At 44.2% G+C, this 21289-nt stretch overlaps 1 protein-coding gene across 4 annotated transcripts in view; it reads right to left on the bottom strand.

Annotated features, from left to right (window-relative positions):
- Positions 1–21289, bottom strand: part of Lar (tyrosine-protein phosphatase Lar) — a 210652-nt gene that overhangs the window by 81426 nt on the left and 107937 nt on the right. For all 4 annotated transcript variants that reach the window (XM_066739193.1, XM_066739192.1, XM_066739191.1 and 1 more), the window contains exon 4: positions 5202–5240. In XM_066739193.1, the coding sequence (XP_066595290.1) occupies positions 5202–5240 (39 nt within the window). The remainder of the gene's footprint in view (positions 1–5201; positions 5241–21289) is intronic.

The following is a 21289-nucleotide window of genomic DNA, read 5'->3' on the forward strand; positions in this document are numbered from 1 at the left end:
CACTTAATTTGTCACCTTTTCTCGTCAAGCTAAATTACAGTTATACCTCCACCGTCCAATTTCAGACGCCAAACCCGATATTTTCGATGAAAATGCCAATCGCGAAAACTATATATATATATATGTTCCATCGCAATGCTCATATCTTTATATTTTCTGAACAGCCTTGACTATTGTATCGATTTAAACATCTCCGTGGCTTGTTAAAATGGAGAGAGGAAAAAAGTGTGTAGGAGGGGGGCGGTAGTAACGATCGTTTAGACGCCAGTCACGATTTGTCAGTAGAGGATTATCCGCTTTACGCATCTCTTTAATGAGATGTAAAAGGATAGCACAGGGAACGAAGAAACGAGACGCCAGCGCCGGAGCCCGAAGGAAAGATAATTTTCTGCGGCAGCTCATTGTTGTTTCGTCGATAAAAGGCCTTCATTGTTACTTTCTAAAAGGAACTCTAGCGTCACTTGTAATTTCTTGCCTGATGGATGCACGACAAATTTTTCTTGACGGGGTAAACATGTTGCAGCCTGCAAAAACTCGGGAATATATACACAGGGTATAAAGAAGGGTTGACAATTTTTCAGGAAGTTTGTTCCTTCTGGATTACGCGGGCCAACGCACCATCCTTGTAAAACTTGTAATCCCATCCATGTGTATTTCATTGGCTGCTTCAACGTCTGCTGCATTTCGCATTACTTCTGCACAGAGACGCACACACACACACGCGCGTATATACGAACGTTCGCCAGGTGCTACGCTATCCTCCTACCATATTCCAATTGCACCGTGCGATAAATCAACGTCCTCGTCGTTCAGCAGTGGATGCAAATGTTTCAAGCTGCACAAATTTCTTACATAGTACCCAATAATAATTGGATGAATTCTGGAACATATCTCATTTTGCCCTAAATGGATGATATATCTACACGTATTAAAGGATAAGGGATGATGAGATTAAAACGGTGTTACAGGGAGATTATCAATTATCCGTTTTGCGCGCGTTTAATAGAAAAGCATAAGCTACTACGATGTAAGCTGGGATGTCGAGTTATACGTGTGGCAGTTGACAGGTTTAGCGCGCGGCTGGAGCGAGTGATCGGTGCAGAGCTGATCGGAGGAGCTGTGAACGCTCGGAGCTTCCTAAAACATCTTCCTTCGGTATGCTAAATATGTATATATATATATATATATATAGTACGAAAGACAGAAGAGGCCGATTTCGATACGTATGCAAAGCGATTGTGTTTAAGCGTCAACTTATCGCGCAGAATTTCCATCAGCGCAGAAGCGGAGGCTCTCGCGCGCGATGCCTGTTTCAGGGAGACTCGTCCACGTCCAATGATTTTGAATCAACGCGTCTGGTGGCGCGTGTAATTCAATTTGAATATGTATACGGCAAACCTGCCACTGAGAGAGCCAAACTTCGTTAATCCGTAGCGCGCGTCAGCCGGATCTTTTGTCGTTGCGAAGCATCCCGTTTGCTCCGCTGCGAAGGACCTCCCAAGTCGTAAGGATCGATCGGGTAGTGCAGGATGTGTAAGCGTGCAGTTGCGGCTGACAATATAAGCTTCCGATCGTGAGAAATATTAATAAACGACGGTTAATTCCGGTAGTATCGATCGGCAGATCAAAGTTCCGGGGAAATCGACAGGCTTAGGGATTCCGTTGACGCGGAGAATTCAATCTGAATATGTATACGGGTTCGCGGCTCTCCGATAATCTGCATCGCCGCTCGTGTATCGAAATCTTGCTGATACACCTATACGCACGCTCGAGAAAACAGGGAATCTGCGTTTGTTGCTGGTGGCCATAACGAAATTCTCCCATATGTAGGTATAACTTTGGTTAGCCATGCGTAGTTATCTTTGCTTTTCGCGCTTCTTTTGCCAAGCGACTTATTTTCTGCTGCGATACATACATACATATATATATGTGTGTGTGTGTATAGTGGGGAGGAGGTAGGAAGAAGCTTTGGCAGATAACCTTGAGGAGTAAGGATGTGGAAGACGAGAAGCACAGGGGCGAAAAGTTGAGAGGGAAGGTGATTTTCTTGACGAGTGTAGGTGTGTTGATGCTGGTAAGGCATCGAGCGCGAGGGTTTGTCAACCTATCCACCCCCTGAGAGGGTCTCCACGGGTATATAATGCCAGACGCGATGCCACCAAGAATGCCAGCGAGTCTGTGCTAAATTTATGCAGATGTATGCTAGCAATATTCTAAATAAGTAGGAGGTAGATACCGCACCCACCCCGTCGCGTACTACTACCTCCTATTTCTCTTCCGCCCCCATCATTCCCCATCCCTCTCTCTTGCTCTATCTACCCCCCCCCCCCCCCCCACCCCAACTCTTCCACCACTCCCGCCTACCCCGTTACCCACTCTACCTCCACGTTAATTCTCTTTGGCGAGGAGCGAGCTACGCTAGAATATACCTATTGCTGTGCTACCCCGTTGCTACTGCTGCTTCTGTTGCTCCCATTACAGTTGCTGCTACTGATCTAAATTCTCCGCTTGGACAATGTCCTCGAGCTATTATATTACAAATTCCAATTATATCCCATAAAGCAGAACTCCCGCGCGTAGCACACGCTACCGTCTGCTCGGCAAAATTCGAAGAATATAATGCAAAACCTGCTGAATGGCTCGATTGATCCAAACATAATATTATTAACGCAGGGATGGCGAGGGAGAGTTTATTCTTATCTGATACATTATGCAGTACGGTAAGATTTATCTCGAAGCTTGACACTACAGCGCGATGAGTTATTTTCGGTTCGGGTCGACGCGATATAAGTGGATCGATTTGGTTATTTTCAAACAGTTCGGCTTGGCTGATTGGACGCCGGCTTATGCACATAATTAAGTTACTACGAAACGTCGCATTGATACAAGACGGCAGAAATTGTCAGAATAATCCCCGAGTCACTTTAAGCATAATGCTGTTTTAGCTGAAGTAGACACTTTAAGATGCTCGGCTCTTTAATTACGATAAACATTATAGCCGTCTGTCTGCTGGGCAAATTCATAAGTAATTTCAAGGTGATTTCCTTTCGGCATCCCTTTGGTCTCATTCAGCGTAATTAACGTTTCTTCCGCGGATCTACCTCTATCCAGGCTCCGCTGCTGGTCGCTTTTGTAAAGTCGTCTATAGCATCCGTCGCGTATAGCTCACCAGCTTTGTCGTCAGGAAATGAGCGAATTAAGAAGACGGGGAGAATTCTCAAACAACGAGACGTTGATTATCCGATTGTTTGTGATAGCGGTTTCCTTGCACAAAGCGCTCAATGTCGTTCGCTTCTATTATCGGCCAAGCTCAACGTCAGTTTCACTTAGCTAAAAATTTAAATACGTTTTCGCCTTATCTTAATGGAATAGAAAATTATCAAAATATTTTAAAACCCTTCTAGTTTTTATCTTTTTCCCAAATCAATTCGTTTATAGAGTCTTCTCGGTGCGATTGGATAAACGAAGAAATTCAATTATTAAATGTTTTCAGTCAAGCAGCAGTGACAACGTGCAGTCGAGCTAAGACCGATTACTGTATACATATATACATAGCCCGCTTTGATACACTCGGCTCTGTAGCGATTAAAGAGAATCGCCGAGCAATTTGCGTTAATGGCAAGGTGCAGCAGACTTCAAATGACTTCAGGAATGAAAAAACTATTCGCGTCTTATATTTTTTAAAGTCATCAAGAAACTGCATTTCTTTTACATACGCGTACTTTAATGTACAATATGAGCGCGCTATATATATACGTATATATCTGGCCAAACTCGATGCAATTCCTGACGAAAACAACATTTCCCTCCATAATAATTTCATCTTGCGAGTTTCGTATTAGTATTTCGAATATAAAAATTCCTGATATTTGCATATACGCGAGCATGCGCTTGCAACTCGACTGGTCCCGCGCTCTCTTTCTCTTTCTACATATATAACAAGGAGTTTTAGATCCACGTGCAATCGTTGGAAAAATTCGCGAAGCTCTTTAGGAGGATGCAAGGGGATCGACTGGTTTTTAGCATGACGCTTCGTGACGCGCATCCAAGAGCGAAGCGCGGTCAAAGAATGATTAATTCCAAGTAGGGAGGGAGGCCGCGCGGGGATTGAATTCTCATTAAGCGAAAGTGGCCTTTCCACTTGATGGTAGGACGTAGAACGAGTGTCTGAATTCGAGGAGGAAGCGACGTTCGTCACGTATGTCTACGGTCCGAATCAGTTAGACGCTGGGCTTAATCGACACTTACCTACTTAACGTGGCTAATTACATTTTAATTAACCAGCAGCCGCTGCGGGCAACCACGAAACTTCAATAATTACAAACGCCATTCCTAACTATAGGGGAGAGAAACTTCTCCGCGAGAGTTTCTACGAGGCTGCTCTTCAAGCAAATGTAAGATTATTGCCACGCCGGCGAAATAAGGAAATTTTCACGACTCTTACGTGCATCATTGCTCTCCTAAAAAGTGGAAGGAGTGACGTCACGATGGCACGAATCGCTCCACCAGTGAGGAATACCGTAGCGTCGGCTCGTATAAATCATGGCATAAATTAAGGCGCGTGTAGAGAGGGATCCTCGTCATGGATAATAGTGCAGGGGTGGGTGCTGAGAGGAGGGAGAGAGAGAGAGAGAGAGAGAGAGAGAGAAAAAGAGGGATCGGTTGAAATGAAACAAATGACAATGCACGAGCGAATGGGAAGATTTGAAAGTTGTTGGGTCGCGCGGGCAGTGTGTATAGGTTGACGGCACACAACGCGGAGGCCGTGGAAAATTTGAATTTCAATGCGCGTCATACCTGATAAGAGCCTTGGCAAAAGTACACATTAGCGGATTTAAAATTTAGATCGGCCGTTGACCGATACGTTGACTGTGTCTGTCCGCTGCTATACTGACCGACGACGACGAATCTGTCCCGGATAATGACGATAGTTCAATGCAGCTGGCTATTTCAACGAATTCGAGGATTTTCCGGAAAATGTTAAGAACCGCGCTGTATAGCAAACACAAATCGAATTCAGCGAATATTTCATGCTGATTCGAAGGAGGAAGCTTACCATAAGGCCCGTCTTCTCGATTTGAATTAACTTTGCATTGTCACTGTATATATGCACCTTTTGCCCAGGCTACTTTAATCTTGATTTTGCAACAATTTGCGGAAAGAAAACGCATTTCCTTCCGAATCACTCGCAATGTACTTACTTGTCATGTATGTGATGTACTGTGAGTCGCTGATGTTGCCTGAAAAAACCTCGTTGAGTCATGTCGTTCGTTACGTAGCACGCACCAGGTGGGTCGCGCGAGAGAAATCAACTCTCTTCGCTTCGCGCTTGCATTCGAATACTGCGTTAACACTTGCGTCTACTTTCGCTTTTCTCTCCTTGCAATTATGAATTAAATTTGAAAAATCAACTCTCTTAACGCTCGAAGCATTTTTCATCTTTTTCATCAACTTTGCCTCGAGTCTCTTTATCATTTATTTTCATATTTTTTTCCACCTAATTTTTTTTAAGATAAATTATTCCAGCTACATTCTCGCCGAGTTACTACGATTACAAACGAGGCTTAAGAGGTTCGGGGCGAAGGCCTCGGGGAAAAGTGTTGGGAAAGCTCTTTCGCAAAAGTGTGAAACTGCAAAGAAGGCTCATGCCGGGTAAAACTTTTCATTTGCCAGCGTAACGCTAAACGACCGGCACTCGTATACTCGCGTGCTTCATTTTCTACGACTGGCCAAGTGCAAATGAGCGATGTTACTCCTTGTACAACGTAATAAAATTACTCGGACTGTTTTTTGCAGAAAGTATTAGGGAAATATCCGCCTAGTAAGTATACCTACGACGAACTCCGATAGCAATCGGAGAGCAAACAAAAGTTCCATCGCATTTTCCATTGGTGGATTATTGGCACAGAGTAATAAATATATGTATGTAATATATAGGAGGAACACACACACACGTATACGTTCTGTTTCGATCCCTCCTCGTAATTTTCTTTTTCATCATCGAGCTCGCGTAATCCTGCATTAGCTATTAAACGGAATTAACGTGACTCTATTGCACGTATGGAGTGCTTTACTTTGAGATATCGATTTGATAACACGTATTTCGCGGCTGTTGCTCGCGGCCTCTCTTCTGTGTTTCCAGCAGTACTACAACGAGAGTAGATTAACTTTGAGAAACAATCCTGCCGGTAACTAACCGTATAATATCACAGTCACGTTATAGTGTGCCTGCCCTATCTCATTCTTGGCGCGTCCTGGCATGGTATGGGGGGTGGCACAGCGTGGTGTGGTGTACGCCCCAACCTATAGATACAACCCTCCCTTTACCCGAGCGATGAACGCCTCGCATTAATGCCGCGAAGCGGCAAGTATATACGCTAGATTTTTTACGACTTTTATCGAACAGCCTTGGCAACTCTTCCTTCCTTCCATTTGCTCGTCCCGTTGTTATTAAAAACAATATTATTCCATGAACTCGACCCTACCTGCATAGACTCTCGTATACCAGCTGAAGAATTATTAATTCAATTAGCTGCGCGTATATAAAGAGGCTGGCCGAGTGAAATTATATCCTTTTATTCCCAATAAAGCTTTCAGCGGTTGAGCACCGCTGTCATAATTTTAGGCCAGCATTAAACTGACCATTGAAAACCGCGTGGCTCCTCAATTAGTATTTATTATCCGGGAAAATGATCGTTTGATCACGGCAGCGTATTTAATATAAACAATTCCCAGCTCGAGATCGATCATCTATACCCAGGTAAAGGAAATACATAGAGCGCGGAGCATCGCTTGAAAAATTCATGAGAATCGCAAGATTACGCATCGGATCCCTGCTTTGGCACGGTACGCGTAAAACCGGAAGTGAGGAAACGTGTTTGTACGTGTTTTATACCACGAAATATCGTAAAGAAGCAGAGGAAACTTTGTACACGACGTATATGTGTTGCTCGCTTTAATGCATTTCTCAGTGTTATAAAAGTAAATGTTGATTTTTAAAGAGGAAAAAATCGTCCAAAGAATCTTAAAGTGAAAAAAAAGCACGAGAAAGACGAAAAAAAGGGGGATGGAAGAGAAGTCGTTTGGGAAGATGTTGCGCTTCTGGGCAGCCGTTGGAGAATTCCGGGGAGAAGTGTATTGCACTTTAACGCGTACCTTAACTGAATGAAATTGCTTAATTCGAAATTTGCGGCCATTGGAGCGTAAAGCGTGCATAACGAAGTGTCGTGTATAACGCGCACAGCAGGTATTTGGTATTAGTACAGTATTCCCTGGGTTGCGGGGACTTGAAAACGCGAGGGCACCGAGGATATGGCGGTGGAGTGGGGGGAGGGGGGAGGTGGAGCTGCAAGCACATCTTATAATTAGTCCCCGCGCTGCAGGCTGACATTAAATTAACGCAGACCAGTAGGAGAGGCGAGAGCATCGGGAACGGCAGCAGCGGCGGCGGCAACAGTAACATCATGACGAAGTTACGACACAGCGAGTGTGTTGGGGGATTCGGGCTTTGGCGGCCCGAGACGGGTAGGGATAGAGCTTGTGAACGCGATACGTCACGCGGTGGCAGCAAAACCCGCGGTTCTGGCATAATGTGAATCTATTACTCAACCCATACGTCTCGTTACCGTGAATCCACGTATGCATATCCATCCACTCTGCATCCATAGTTCATGCCTCGACATTGAATCTCTGCTCAGTTTCCTCGACACTCCCCGAACGCCGCACCCACCCAATGATCATATCCCTCCCTTCCTCTCTCATCGCACAGATGAATAAAAAATCTAGGCAAAATAATTCTACCTGTAAAAACTACTCTTTCGAAGAATTTTTTAGATAAACTCTGATAAACTTAACGAACTATGAATTTGTCGACTTAAATTCGAGTTGGATTTGTGTTAGAGGCAGATTTTCGAAGGGCCTACGAATTTTCAAGTGGTGTTATAGTCAACGAAGTCGCGGACTTTGGTTGAAAATGAGTTATTGATATATTTGCGTGGTTTGGAGGAGGAGAATGATGATCGATGGATGAGAAATAGGCATGAGCTATACAGTTGCTCGCACGTGACTTTAAGTAGGCACGCTTTATTCGTAGCATAATAATTGTGTAGATGCATATTGGCACTATAGAGGAAACCTTAGTAGAGCTATACGCGTACTTATATATAACCGTCCCATATAGTTGACTTTTACTCGCTCTTACTCCTTCCTGTCTCCACCCTTTCCTTACCAGTAGAGTGGAGTAGTGAGGGTGGGGGTGGGGTGGTGAGTCAGATATATATCGCTCCCCCTAACGTGTATTCACCGTCCCGTGTGTATATATCTGTCCATGTGCGTTTAGCGTTGGAACTGTTTGCACTAGCCTCACGACCCTTCCCGAGCGAAACCCCACCTTTGCCAACTAACTTTTGCCTTCCTCCACTTGTGGGTAGCACAATTTCTGCCCGCGTAGGTCACGCGCCGTGGAAAAGAGCGTTATCTGCGACATGTGTAGGTATATAGTTAACATGCGCATGGCTGAACCGTTGCCGTTAATGCAAGCTGGCTAGTTAACGTGTACAAGTAGGGAGAATATGGGTTATTAAGCATGAATGAATCTAGCAGGTGAACGCAGTCGATGCGATGGGTGGATCTACATGGTAGCAGAAAACTACGCTCGACTCTGACTTCGATTGTTATCCGGTCAATGATTTGCCCTCATTAGCAAACTGCACGTTGCATTCGATGGAAAAATTCGCTCAGCTCCGACGAGTTCCGCACTTTACTTATCTCTGTGCGAAATCACACGCATTAATATTTTATGCTACGAGATTGCACGTTGCTTTGCGAAATAATTTATTCCGAAAAAAGAGCTAGGGAGCTACGCGAAGGTATAGCTTGTGCAGATTGTAGCTTTCAGCGAGTCGATGTACTATCGGAATGCAGGAATTTAGAGTCGTTGTTTGAGTAGTTGACGCGTGCCGGGCCAAATCTCTGCTCGAACCACTGAACGAAGGAAGAATCGTTGGAGCGAGTCGGCGAAGCGAGCCTGGTCCGAATTTCCGTTTAGTCTCTCTCCCGCGAGAATGCTCGACCTGCGCAAAGGAGGGACAGGGCGCTCGTGGAAATCTATCATCAGTCGCGATAGCAACGAAATTGTCGACGACCCCATTGCTGCTCAATTATTAACAAATTTTTCCCTGGAGACCGCGGCGGGGCAGACGTATGAAAAAATACACTCGCCGAAAACAGAAATGGACATATGCGTGGATTTTCGACAGGGACTTAATCGAATAAAAGATTTTAATTGAATCAGTCGAATGATCGAGTTTTCGTATTGTGCGATTAATCATTGTTTCAATTTCTGAACGCGTCGAGGGAGGCGAGAAAAAATGTTTTACGAGTGGCGTGGCCGATACGGCGAGGCATGAAATTTTTTGAAAATTCAGTAATATCGAGGAGCGTGGATCGTTGAACGAGAGGCGAAGCGCGTTATCTCGTACCGGGAAGCGCTATTTTTATTATCAGCCGACGTTCCGTGCAAGCCCTTCTTTATCGGTACGTTGGCCCATCAAGCAGCGCGTTCGCGTCGACGAATTCCCTCGAAATTGCCCTTATAAACTGAATACGTACTTTACTACGAATTCTATATACGTCATAACGCTAACACTGAAAATGCCCGACGACAAGCATAAAATTCCGAGCCTCACCTGTGCATAATGTCATAAAAAAGAAGAAGCATTATATATAGCTTCGGTGATTCTTCATCAGACGAGATAAATCATTAAGCGGCCGTTGCGGCCGAGACTCGACTCTTTCCTACCTCGCCTCGCTATATTATAATATTATGGAGGAAAAGGGGAGCCATCCCGCTGTCACGATACACTCGATCGAAGACCTCGGAAGGAAGGAAGAAAGCTGCTCGGAAACAAATGCCCGCAATCAGATTGGCCTATCATGATTCGAGAGAATTGCTTTTTCAGGCAGTCGGTGATGAACGACGTCTAGCGATCCCGGAAAACAATGGAGAAAGACCGCACGAATTTGTTCAGGGCGAAAGCAAGCAAAGGTTCTTAAATCCCTATGGTTCTCTCCTAAATATATGGGATGAGTATGTGTGCGCGCGCGTGCGTGTGTGTACTGTACTGCACACAGCCCGAGAGTCTCGGTTTTACATCTAATTGTTTGCTGTGACTCTATCGATAACGATTGTTCCTTATCCAGTGGGACGCGCCAGGCCGATCGAAAATTCCCACGGGAATGCTTGCCACACATCCACTTCTCTCTCGCCACAATCTCAATCCTATACACCTCCGTCTTCCTCTTCCTTATACTTTTCGAGAGCTGCCAGCGAATTCCAATGCTTATTTCCGGCTTCGTTTCCGGCACGCCGTTCCTCCTTCATCATTGGAAAATTTAATCTCGGCATGCATCCTGTCGATAAAATAAAGTAACCGCAGACGGCAAACGGGGAAAAAACTGTGGTATTTACATCCCTCTTACTGAGATAATTGTCTGCTAGTTCCGCTTAAATAGCCGGATTCGCCAGTAGTCGTGATGGTAGCTCGCGCTTAACTTTTAATGGATTTTTTCGTCGGGACTGCTGAATTCAAAAAAGAAGTAGAAAAAGGCTTTGATCCGCCGGTATGCGAGAGGATTCCTCCAGCTCGGTAGGGGAGAAAAAGCGACTTACATCGGAGGAAGTTAAAACGTGATGGAAATTGGAGTTCGCGGTTATCCTGCTAAAAATGTAGATCGATACTGCGCAGTTTGCGTTTTTTTTTTGTTTTTCGCTTTTCCTTTTTATTTTAAATTCCATTTATTAATACTCTACACCTTTCGTTTATTTTTAATTCGACCGCAACTGTTGAACAATGAGCATATAGTATACTATACAAAGGGGTATAAAAAGGTATATACCTATATATATATATATATATATATATATATATATATATAGGTATAAGTCTTAGTAACTTTGAAGGAGCAGAATGCGATACGAATTCCGCTAATAGGACGGCCAAGAACTGGTTTCAATTGTCGTACTTGGCGCTCCCGTTGCTGCTCCCGAATAGCCTATCTTCTATATCCTCGACCGCTAAGAGGGTGGAATTGATTAAATAATTGGCCCCTTAGATTGGGGGCTAGTTTCTGGAATGAATACTCTGGGCTCCTGGCCAAGTCTAGCTGCTCCGAAGCTTCGGCACAGTGCAGGATAGGGCTACGACTAAGTACCACCGGCACCACTACCACCACCACCATCGCCATCTCATCCTCATCCATGGACAAAGTGGCACGGGAGCTGCGAGGACACTAGACGGCTTAATAATGGCTTTGATTGGGCTGGAAAATCTGCTTGTCAGGCCGAGTATTACTTCGAGGGACTTGGCGGTTTCTCACGTTTAAATCCCGCCTGTCGAACCCAGCTCCGCCCTTTCGACACTACCATTGCCAATGCCATTGCGATATCTCGATTTTCATTGTGATCGAGATTGCTCCTGGCAAGATCCTGCTCTGAGTTCCCTCGACCCCTGTCCGGCTTATTTCCAGATAAATGTACTTGAATTAATGCCTTATACCCAAAAGTCATCTATCGGCTACAGTGTCAATGCTTATTGGCACCATTCGCATTATTCAATTTATAAATTTGTATAATATGTATATATATGTATACCCTAGCTGTGTACCAACCTCGCAAAGCCCCCCGAGCTATCTTTTCTACAAGAGGCATTTCATCTCGATTCCAGTCTGATTGAGGAATATCAAACGCAGAACGGTATTTGCAACCTGCCTGATCTGCATTTGATCGCAGCCAGCTAACGTCACGTAGCATACGTACACACAGCAACCACCTGCGTACTTTACCCATAGAGAACTACAATATTTTCCAGCCAGATCACGATCCAACGTGCGGATAACTCAGCCCCGTCCTACCTACTAAACTCACAATCTACGCCACTTCTTCTCTTTGTCCTTAACTCTTTTTTTCTTCTTCCACATATATATATATATACAATATTCTATACGTGGCTAATGCTAATAATTCATCGGCAATAAATAATTCTTCGCGATATCCGTGTATCGTGGCCATCCTGGTTGAAAGTACGGCAATAACCATTGGAGAAGTTTCTGCTGAATACAGCCATCCTAGCATTCGTGTAATGAGCAGTATTGAAGATATCTACCAATTTGGTAGAATTTTGAAGAAGCTATCGTCGGTTCAGCATTATAACATCAAGCTAGAGAACTGTTACAGTTATCTATATCTATATATATATACGTGGAGTATTATTGGAAATTCGTGCGGATTCATCATGAGATCATAAATCAAAGTATCGACGGGTGCAGGACTCATCGAATTAGGCCACGTTAGAGCGTTAACTATCGCGGAAATAAAATTGCTTCTTCTTTATTTTGAAGGAAGATCAATCGAGGTTGAATTTGGGATAAAAGTGAGAAAAGTTGTTGGTATAGCAGAGTCTTGGGGGAATCGGGCGAAATTAATTTGAAGGAGGCGAGTATAAGAGGGCACGGGGTGATATAGCAGGAGCTCGTCGTATTTCCAACTGGCTGAGCCAAATGCAAAGCGCGTGGGCGGCTCAGAGGGCGCCGCAGATAATAGACATAAATATCCCTGGGTTTTTCGGATTTATATTTTGCGCGTATCAGCGATCTCATTTGCATGGAGAATTTACAACGCGCGTTGCACACACATACACACGGATACACTCGGATGCTTGCACACAAATGGAGAGTATTCTCGGTGGCGCTTTCGGAGGCAGATGACGCCGGGATTGGTGGTGCGGAAGAGGGGATGGGAAGGAGGTGCGCGGGGAGAGGGGAGGCGGAAGAAATAGGAGGGGGGGGGGGGGGAAGAGCGGAGGTTAACGTTCGGACGATATAGCTATATATAGCCGATATAACTGGCGGGTAAGCTGAACTATTGAAAAATGATACTGCAGTCCTGTGAATGAAATATTATCACTTCGTATTCCGTTGCATAGCTGCGCCATGAATAAGCTTGCTTGCACGGACCTCCGGGCTGACCTTATAAGTGTAGCTTCCACTTGCGCGCGAGGGGAGCGCGGCGGAGCGAGAGAGAGAGAGAGAGAGAGAGAGAGAGAGACGCGTGTTCCGATTGTTCGTATAGCACACATAGAGTAGCATGTACATACATACGGTACACACCGAGCGGCTGGAACGTAGCGTCGCGTCGCGCCGCAGCGAAGCTCGAGCAATTCTACTGCCAGTTAAAGCCACTCGACAATGAAAAGGAGAGGCGTTGTGCGAGACTATTTGTCGCGGAAGAGACGAATAAAAGCAAAGTCTATCGTGGGAAAACGCGATCATCGATAAAATGGGAATATCTAACAGGGAATAAGGAGTTAGAGTCGTGAAACGGTTCATTGACGTAAGTATGGGCGTGCATCGGAGCTATTCGAAAATGCGGTGCTGTCAAATAACAGAGCGAGGTAGTCGTTATCGGTGAGTTCCTATATTCAAAAGAATCTCTCGCCCTTAAAGTGGGTAGTAGCTGAGAATGAAATGGGAAATATAGTTTGAGAATGCAGCAAAGATGACTCCAATCGGAGAGAACGATGCGTACTGGCGTCAAGGGGTTGGCCGCCTACGCAGCTGCAGCTGCAAGAACTCTGAGATTTTTATTTGAATTTTATGATTTAAATCGCACACTCCGCAATATTCCCTAGTCCTGGCGCAATCGAGTCAGCAGCTGATTTTATGGTTTATTTTTATAGCTCTACGTGTGGCGCGTCTTCGTGTCCTCTGATCTTTCCAGTCTCCCTCTAGCTTCCTCAAACTGATTTATCATCCCGAAGGTGAACCCATCTCTTTTCAACTATATACGCGTTCTCCTTCCTTTTCCACGACTTCAGCCCGTCAATTTCGTCTCGTCTCGTCTCGTATCGTTTTTCCCTCCAACCCCTAATGATACGTGAGCTGTGCAACTCCTTCCAAGCACTAAAACCTATACGACTTTGGCCACCAGCTAAAATGGACTTTTATCTATTTCGTCTAATTGAATAAAAGCCAAGCGAAATCGACGAAACACTCGCGTGTACGATGATGCATTCGTTGGTCATTTTGGTCAAGCGTTATAATAGATAGATCGCTCTGACCACGTATTCCATCACGGCCAGTTCCCACTATGATCAGGATGGCGTAATAACGAGAAGCATAAATTGACAATTTGTCCCGGTGTATTGGCTTTCCCAGACCGCGATAGCATTCAATGCAATAATTGGTATCCATTGTCAGAAATTCCGCTCTGTCTCTGCATCCTTCCCTTTCTCGCCTTGCCTTCTCCTTTTCTCTGATTATTATTACTCTCTCTCTCTCTCTCTCTCTCTCTCTCTCTCTCCCTCCGTATAATATATATATAGCATCAACCAATTTAACACGTTTTCCGTTCGATGCAATTAAATCCGTTCGTCGCCAATTACATTTAATTGTAAACCCCATAACCTAATCGTTTGTTCTTCATTTATGGTGCTGGGTCGAGGAGCGTGAATTTCATGAAAGATAAAGAGATACCATATTGCGATTACTGTTTTCAGCCTGGTTATCGTGATATAATGAAATTGATAGTTTTAGTAGGGTGAATTTGACCGTGATAAGCGATGCTGCAATGTCGACTATAAACCTTCCGCTAGAAATTCAAATGCGACGTGTCTTTCCGAACAATTGAGTATGGCCTGGCGAACGAGAATGCGAGCGCTGTGTTTGATTTACGATCCGGTAAGAGAGACTCCGAGTCCAAGTGCATCTGCAGGCGCGATATGGAAAGCTCCGACGCAGAGCGCCGCCGTGGATCGAGCGAGGGGGAGGGAAAGCAAATGTCGCCCAGAAGGACGAGCAGAAGAAAGAGGAAGGGTATGGAATTGGTAGAAGTGGCGAGAACTTTCATATACTATATCCGGCCACTAATTTATTTCACTACCATTTTTACATAACTCGAAACGTAACGAAGAATCCTTGAGAGATTTCTCGAAGGAAATCATATACCGTGTGGCACAACAATGTTATATGTATAGATATTAAGTAATATATAAATTATGCGTAAATGCTAATTTATAAAAAAAGTTAGTTTCCCTTTTTAGATGCTTTTGTTACTACACATAGATTAATTAAACAATCTCACTGTTAAATTATTTGTCAGTTTGATCCAAGCGATGAAGTGTATATAGTTTCAAGATTAGACGCGTATTATGGGTTGGCCGTTCAGTAGTAGAAGTCAGCAATAAGCCCGACATTATTAGTTTCTTAATTCGCGTGCTATGGCTATCTGTAGGTTTACCTGCTCCCTCTGAAGGGCTCGAGATTCCGTTCGCGCGGTGAAACTATACTGTTGGTTTGTTAGTTGGCGGTTGATTCGAATCAAGTCTTGGTATAATCTCGAAGGGGGTTGGCCGGGTCTCGAAAGGTGGTTATAGAGTTCGAGCGGAGGGCAGGCGATCGTAAGAACACACGCAGACCACGCGAGGGTCGCATTTTTCAACTCGGCTATAAGCGACCGTCGACTACCGAGGATGCCACCCCACCCCACGCCTTATTCCCCCTACCCGCTTCTCACATCCATTACTTACATCTCCGTGATCTCTCGAACTTGGCCACACGTCTCTAACAACTAACGAGGTCAGGTACTCTGTTTTGTCCATTTTCGCTACATCCCACGATCCCTGCAAAATGATCTCCCACAAAAATCGAGCAGCCAAAACGTCCAACATTATTGGAAAAGGTTTTAGAGAATCGGGAATAAATGGGGCTAAAGAGACTAGGGATTCGGCTAACATTAAACGCTTTTCTGATTGGCCATGTTTGCAGAGTAACTATATACCCATATCGCTCCTTAACAGCCTCGTAAATTTATAGGGACGTGCGGTAAGAATAACCAACTCAAAGGCCAATGGAGCACAAAGCTGAAAGCTAATATTTACGAAACACGGCAATAACATGATATTCGCGGTTTTCCAGACAGACCTCTTAGAAACTCGTTCAATCCTCCACCCAAAGAGCCACATTTTTATTTGTCCATAGCAAATCCACTCGCATCTTGAAAATTCTATTAAAATTAGTTGTAAAATTAATCTTGCAAGAACAATATAATCTTATATTCAAGATTGCAATCTCGCGAAAGTAGAACAACTAAGCCTTAATTTTGCATCTGAAAGAAAAGAAAATCTCGATACTCTTCGGACCTTTGATTATATCGTATAATCTCAACAAGATTCTTCTCTGTTAAAAGAATAATTATTTTAATGTCGTTACACCAGAGCAGATGGAAGATGGAAAAAATGTTTCTGCGCTACTTGTGTTAAAGTGCGAAGGAGAGGTGGACAGAGAAAACGAATAATATTCTTGCAGAAAAGTATACAGAGGCAGTATTCTGCAAATGAAAACGTAGACTGTTCTGAGCTTTGTTATTGGCAAGTACGACTGGTCGATCCCTGTGGATCGAGTGGCCGAGGAGTGTCATTGGAGCTTTTAATTAAGCTTTACTGAAGCGTGCAAAGTTTGTCCGGGATGTCCTTCTCCGTGAGTCTCCTCCGGGAGAGGTCAGGTAATTTAGTCCGAACGACACGAAGGAAGTTTATATTGGTAGACGGTCAGGAGACGAGACTGGTCTATTATTATGTCGTACGCTTCTCTATCGTGGACAGCAGATGCTCGGACGCTACACAGAAGGGCTACAACGTTATACGTACCAAAGAGAAATATCGAGGGAGAGAGAGAGAGAGAGAGAGAGGTGAGGGTAGAAGGTGGTTATAGATAAAGAGAATTCCAATAGGCAAAGCAGTGATATCTGATGGAATACCGCACAAATATGAAAGTCGTCGTCGTACCTTCCTGCAAGGTATATATCTATCGAATCAAAACCAAATAACCTCAGAGTTGTTTCAGCGTGAATTTCGGAAATAGATGTTCCATCCTGTCCAATCGCGAGTATCGCCCAAACTCCTGCACACTGCTTTTTAACAGGAATTTTCATTCCTGACGTCCAATGTGAATCCGTCCTATTGGAGAAATCTCTTCTGTTTCTCTCGGAATCAATGTGCGCGAAGGAAAAAGAAAACGGTGTAACGATCGCGGTATAGGCGCGGAGAATAAAATCTCGGTGTATGCCGAAGAATCTGGTAGATGCGACACGTTCTAAAAGCACCGGTCGCTGAAAGTTCTGCTGGTGGCCGCTATGTTGCTTTTGCACAAAGTAAGCTCTCGACCGCGGAGTCGTTATTTTCTTTACGAGCTCACAGAAGCTTATCTCGCTACCAAGTGTTTTCGGCCGGCTGCTGTTGCTGCTGCCTGTAATCCTCTAAAAATAATTACCTGTTTCGCTATATATACCTATATGTATATAAATGTATGTACATGTACAAAGCGCCTACCAATTGCACTTATATATATATATATATATTATACACTTATCGATCGATATGGACAAAGGAATAATAAAGGACAAAGATTTTGTCACCGATTAAAATTTCTACTCGACGAGGGCAACGCAAACTCTTGGAGCTGGCAACCTGAAAGACCCACTATATGGGTATATATATATATATATATTCAAAAAAAATATAAAAAAGAATCAAAGAAACTATAACGACGAGGGTGACTAGTCGTAGTATAGGTGGAAGGAGGGAAAAAGAAAGTCGATGTACACGCAAAGTGGAACGGCTATACGTTGAGATAGCTAGTAGTACGCCTAAGTACATTCACCATAGATCATGACACGCACGATATTAAGGCCGCTTTCGTGTCGCGACCGATCATAAATTGAGATCTCGAGGCCTTGTATAAGCAACCTGTTCGTACGGGTCGCCACTAGCAGATTGACGGGCGCGATAAGGCGTTTAAAAAAAGTTCGCGACTCAATAAAGACATCTCTCTCTCTCTCTCTGGCGGACGATTCTAGCCTCTTGATAAATTTTCTCGAAAGCTGGCGTGGCGCAGAGTGGACACTTTTACGAGAGCCCTTCCGTATATTTTGGCAAAATAAACCGATGTACTCGGCCTCGTAGATTCGCCCCGAACACCGTGGAGAGTCTAATATTCAGCGACGGTGCATACGAGTATTGCGCGGTGGAAAAATTAAAGCTCGTTGTAACACGCTCGAGGAGAAAGACAGAATTTAAACTCGTAGATTTCTCGGGAAACTGGAGTTGTATTCGGCCACGAGGTTGCAATGTCTGGCAAGTTTTCGTCGTAAATACTGATTATTAAATAGCTGCGAATGTTCGTAGCAGGGTAGTAGTGGCGTGTTTCGGCGAGGAGACTGGTAGGTTATCGTGTGACACGTACGAGTTACGTTGAACCGAGATAGAAGGGGCACGTGGTGGACGGTGTGCGTTTGTTTTGAACGGGGTGTTGGCGAGGAGAGCCGCACTGGGGGGTGGAAGGGACCATGTTCGTGGGAGGGCTTAATACAGTACAACGCCAGTGGCGTAGGCTTTATGATGACGAAGAGCACCTGAGGGACCAAGAAGCTGCAATTTCCTCGTACAGCCGACGTCGCACCTGTACCATCCTATATTTGTATTTGTCAGTATTCCGAATACAACGCATAGTTTGCAGGGGACCAATTTATATCAAAACGCAAAATCGCTGTGTGTGATGTGTCTTCGATAATCTCTTCGGGCATTATCTCGTGTATCGGGCGTAGCCTACAGATACCGCTCTGCCTGCGCCGTGTTACGTTTACTTCGAGCTAGGAACGTGCACAGTTTTAGGAAATCTAATCGTTTTATCGATTACTCTCGGCCATTATTGCTTTAAGTGGGCGCTATTAAGAATTATATAATGCGGGCTAATGCGAAAGAAAGTAAAACAAGGCAGGTGAGCGAGCTGGAGATTAATTTAATGGTACGTTGGATTTTAATGATTATCCCTAATGCTTTTATATATTCAATTGCTCCGTTCTGAAGCTCGTAAAAGCAGAGATGAGGGAAGCGTTAAGCAGACTTTAGGAAAAATGCGGCGTTCGCAGAGCCAGACACGTACGGTCATTGTATAAGCGCGGTTTGAGATAATATCGGCTTATATAGTGGAAGATTGAAGATAAAGCTGGTTGGCTTCAATTCTAGATGCTAAAGCTAGTGAAAAACGCGAAGCTTGTTACAAGTTAAAAGAATCGGGGCCCCCGACGGGCTATAGCCAGTGTATATAAGTCTTGTTAAATAAAGACCAGCGCTGAAAACCAGACTGGTCGGAAAACGAAGCGAAGGGAGGGTGAAAAAAGCGAGAAATCGGTGTAGCGGTCTAGAAGGAAGGAGAATGCGGCCACGATGGAGAAGGGAAGAAAGTGGAAAGAGCGAGGCTGACATAATGGTTGAGGGAAATTCCGACTTCCTTGGGCAAACCTACTGATCGTTAGTCTCGAGAAAACTTTTACCCAGCTCGCGCTATTCCTTTTTCTCTATATTTGCCTTCTGCCGGAAGAGCACCGCGATATCTCGATCCTTCGAGATATTTCGCAAAAATACCGCACCGCCAAAGCAAACCGTGTTATCGCGCGAATATAAGGTGATTAAAAAAGGATAAAAAACGCAAGAACCCTTATTCATGAGGATCAGCGAAAAATTCTCTAACCTGACGAACGCGTTACAACGTAACAAACATTTCTTAAATTTGCTCGGTTAAACTTGCAATTTAAATCGGGCCTGTGAGTTTTGTTTAAGAAAATTTTTAAATTCCGAACGAATAAATTTCACGCTGCTAACAAAAGTATAATATGTTGGAGCCGTATATATGCTATACATCGAGCGAGAATAGCTGTGCTGTTGAAATATAAACGCGGTGTAGTAGCGTGTATCGGGTGGAAGCGAGAAATTAAGGTAGGGAAGGCGTTGACAACGAAACAGGTAACATCGGGGGAAAGCAGCTATATATATATATATATATATATACATATAGCGACGATATAAAAAAGATGGTTGTACAAGTATGACTTTCTGGTAAACAGGAAAAAGATGGTAATTAAAGCACGCGAGGTGAATCGAAGAAAAGTGCAGTGTAAGAGAGATAGAGGTGGAGAACGCAAGGGACTGTAGTGTAAGGGGAGGGGGAGGGGAATGGGGGCAAGGGAGAGAAAGGAAGGAAGCGGTAGGCAGGGCAAGTTGCGTGGGGGTAGGTGGAGCCGGAGAAACGGGCCAGGAAAATGCATGGAAATGTATTCCCAGAAGCGCTGGTGGATCAGGGCTGCGAGGTAAAGAGAGAAAGAAGTGCATAGAAAGTAGGGGATGCAAAGTGTAAAACCGAGCGAGCGAAAAAGGCTGGACGGAAAAAGGCAGCTACGGATGTGGATGAGAGGGGAGGAGGGGCAAGGGGAAGAGTAGGCCAGCAGTCGCTGCTGAGGATATTATAAGGTTTGAAAAGCTGGCACCACGCTGTCACCAAGAAATTATGCTTGATTTTCCAAGCTACGTTATCTTCCCTGGCACCGTTGTGTCACCAACACAACCCACCTCCATTAGTTTTCCTTTGAAGATTCTTCAGCCCGAGACAAGTGTCATTTCTATTACCAGCAGATTGACGTTGTTCTCACCATCCGGGCTTTTCCTATTTTCCCCACTCACTCCTATTCTAAGCAGCTTATTCAAACCAACATTCTATCCGATCTTATATATTCGCTGTATTACATTGTATTCTATGTATTATGTATATTTGCCTCGTGTGTGATTTTTATTGAAATTCCTCATTATCTCGCCTCAATGTATTCGATAAAATAATGCCAGGCACGCGTTGTGTTTGACAAATGACAAAGAAACGGAGAGGGCTGCAGCTTTGATTTTGACAGTTTGAATCAATCAACGCTGTGTTCCCTATATGCACTTGGCTAAAATCTATATAGCCGTATGTTAAATTCTAAATTGCACAAGCAAAATAATCACCGAAAGTGACTTAGTAGCCTTAATATATACGCAAATTAATGGAAAGTGCCAATTTGAAATTTGACTATTCACCGAATGATATATGTACATTCAGATTGAAATTAAAAACGGTTTTATTCATAGATAGATGACTGTGAATAAATGCGAGTAAACGCTCGCAATAACACAAACGCGTACACCGACGGTGTACGAGCTTTAGTGGAATATCTATAGTTCGTTTAATGTTGGGGCGGTTACGTGAGCTTTAATCGGCGTGTATTCAGCTGTTGTTGGATGCAGTTTACCAGAGGAGCACGTAAAAAGGCCGATTTGACTTTTTGCAGTCGCGTAACGATAGTGACAAAACGGTTTGTGGAAAATTGGTCGTGTCCCGGCTACCAGAATTCGTAACAGGACAATCCATTGTT

This window comes from Prorops nasuta, unplaced genomic scaffold (assembly GCF_024137725.1).
Source record: "Prorops nasuta isolate Cenicafe-Biocafe unplaced genomic scaffold, Cenicafe_Pnas_1.2 PNAS00019, whole genome shotgun sequence".
NCBI lineage: Eukaryota > Metazoa > Arthropoda > Insecta > Hymenoptera > Bethylidae > Prorops > Prorops nasuta.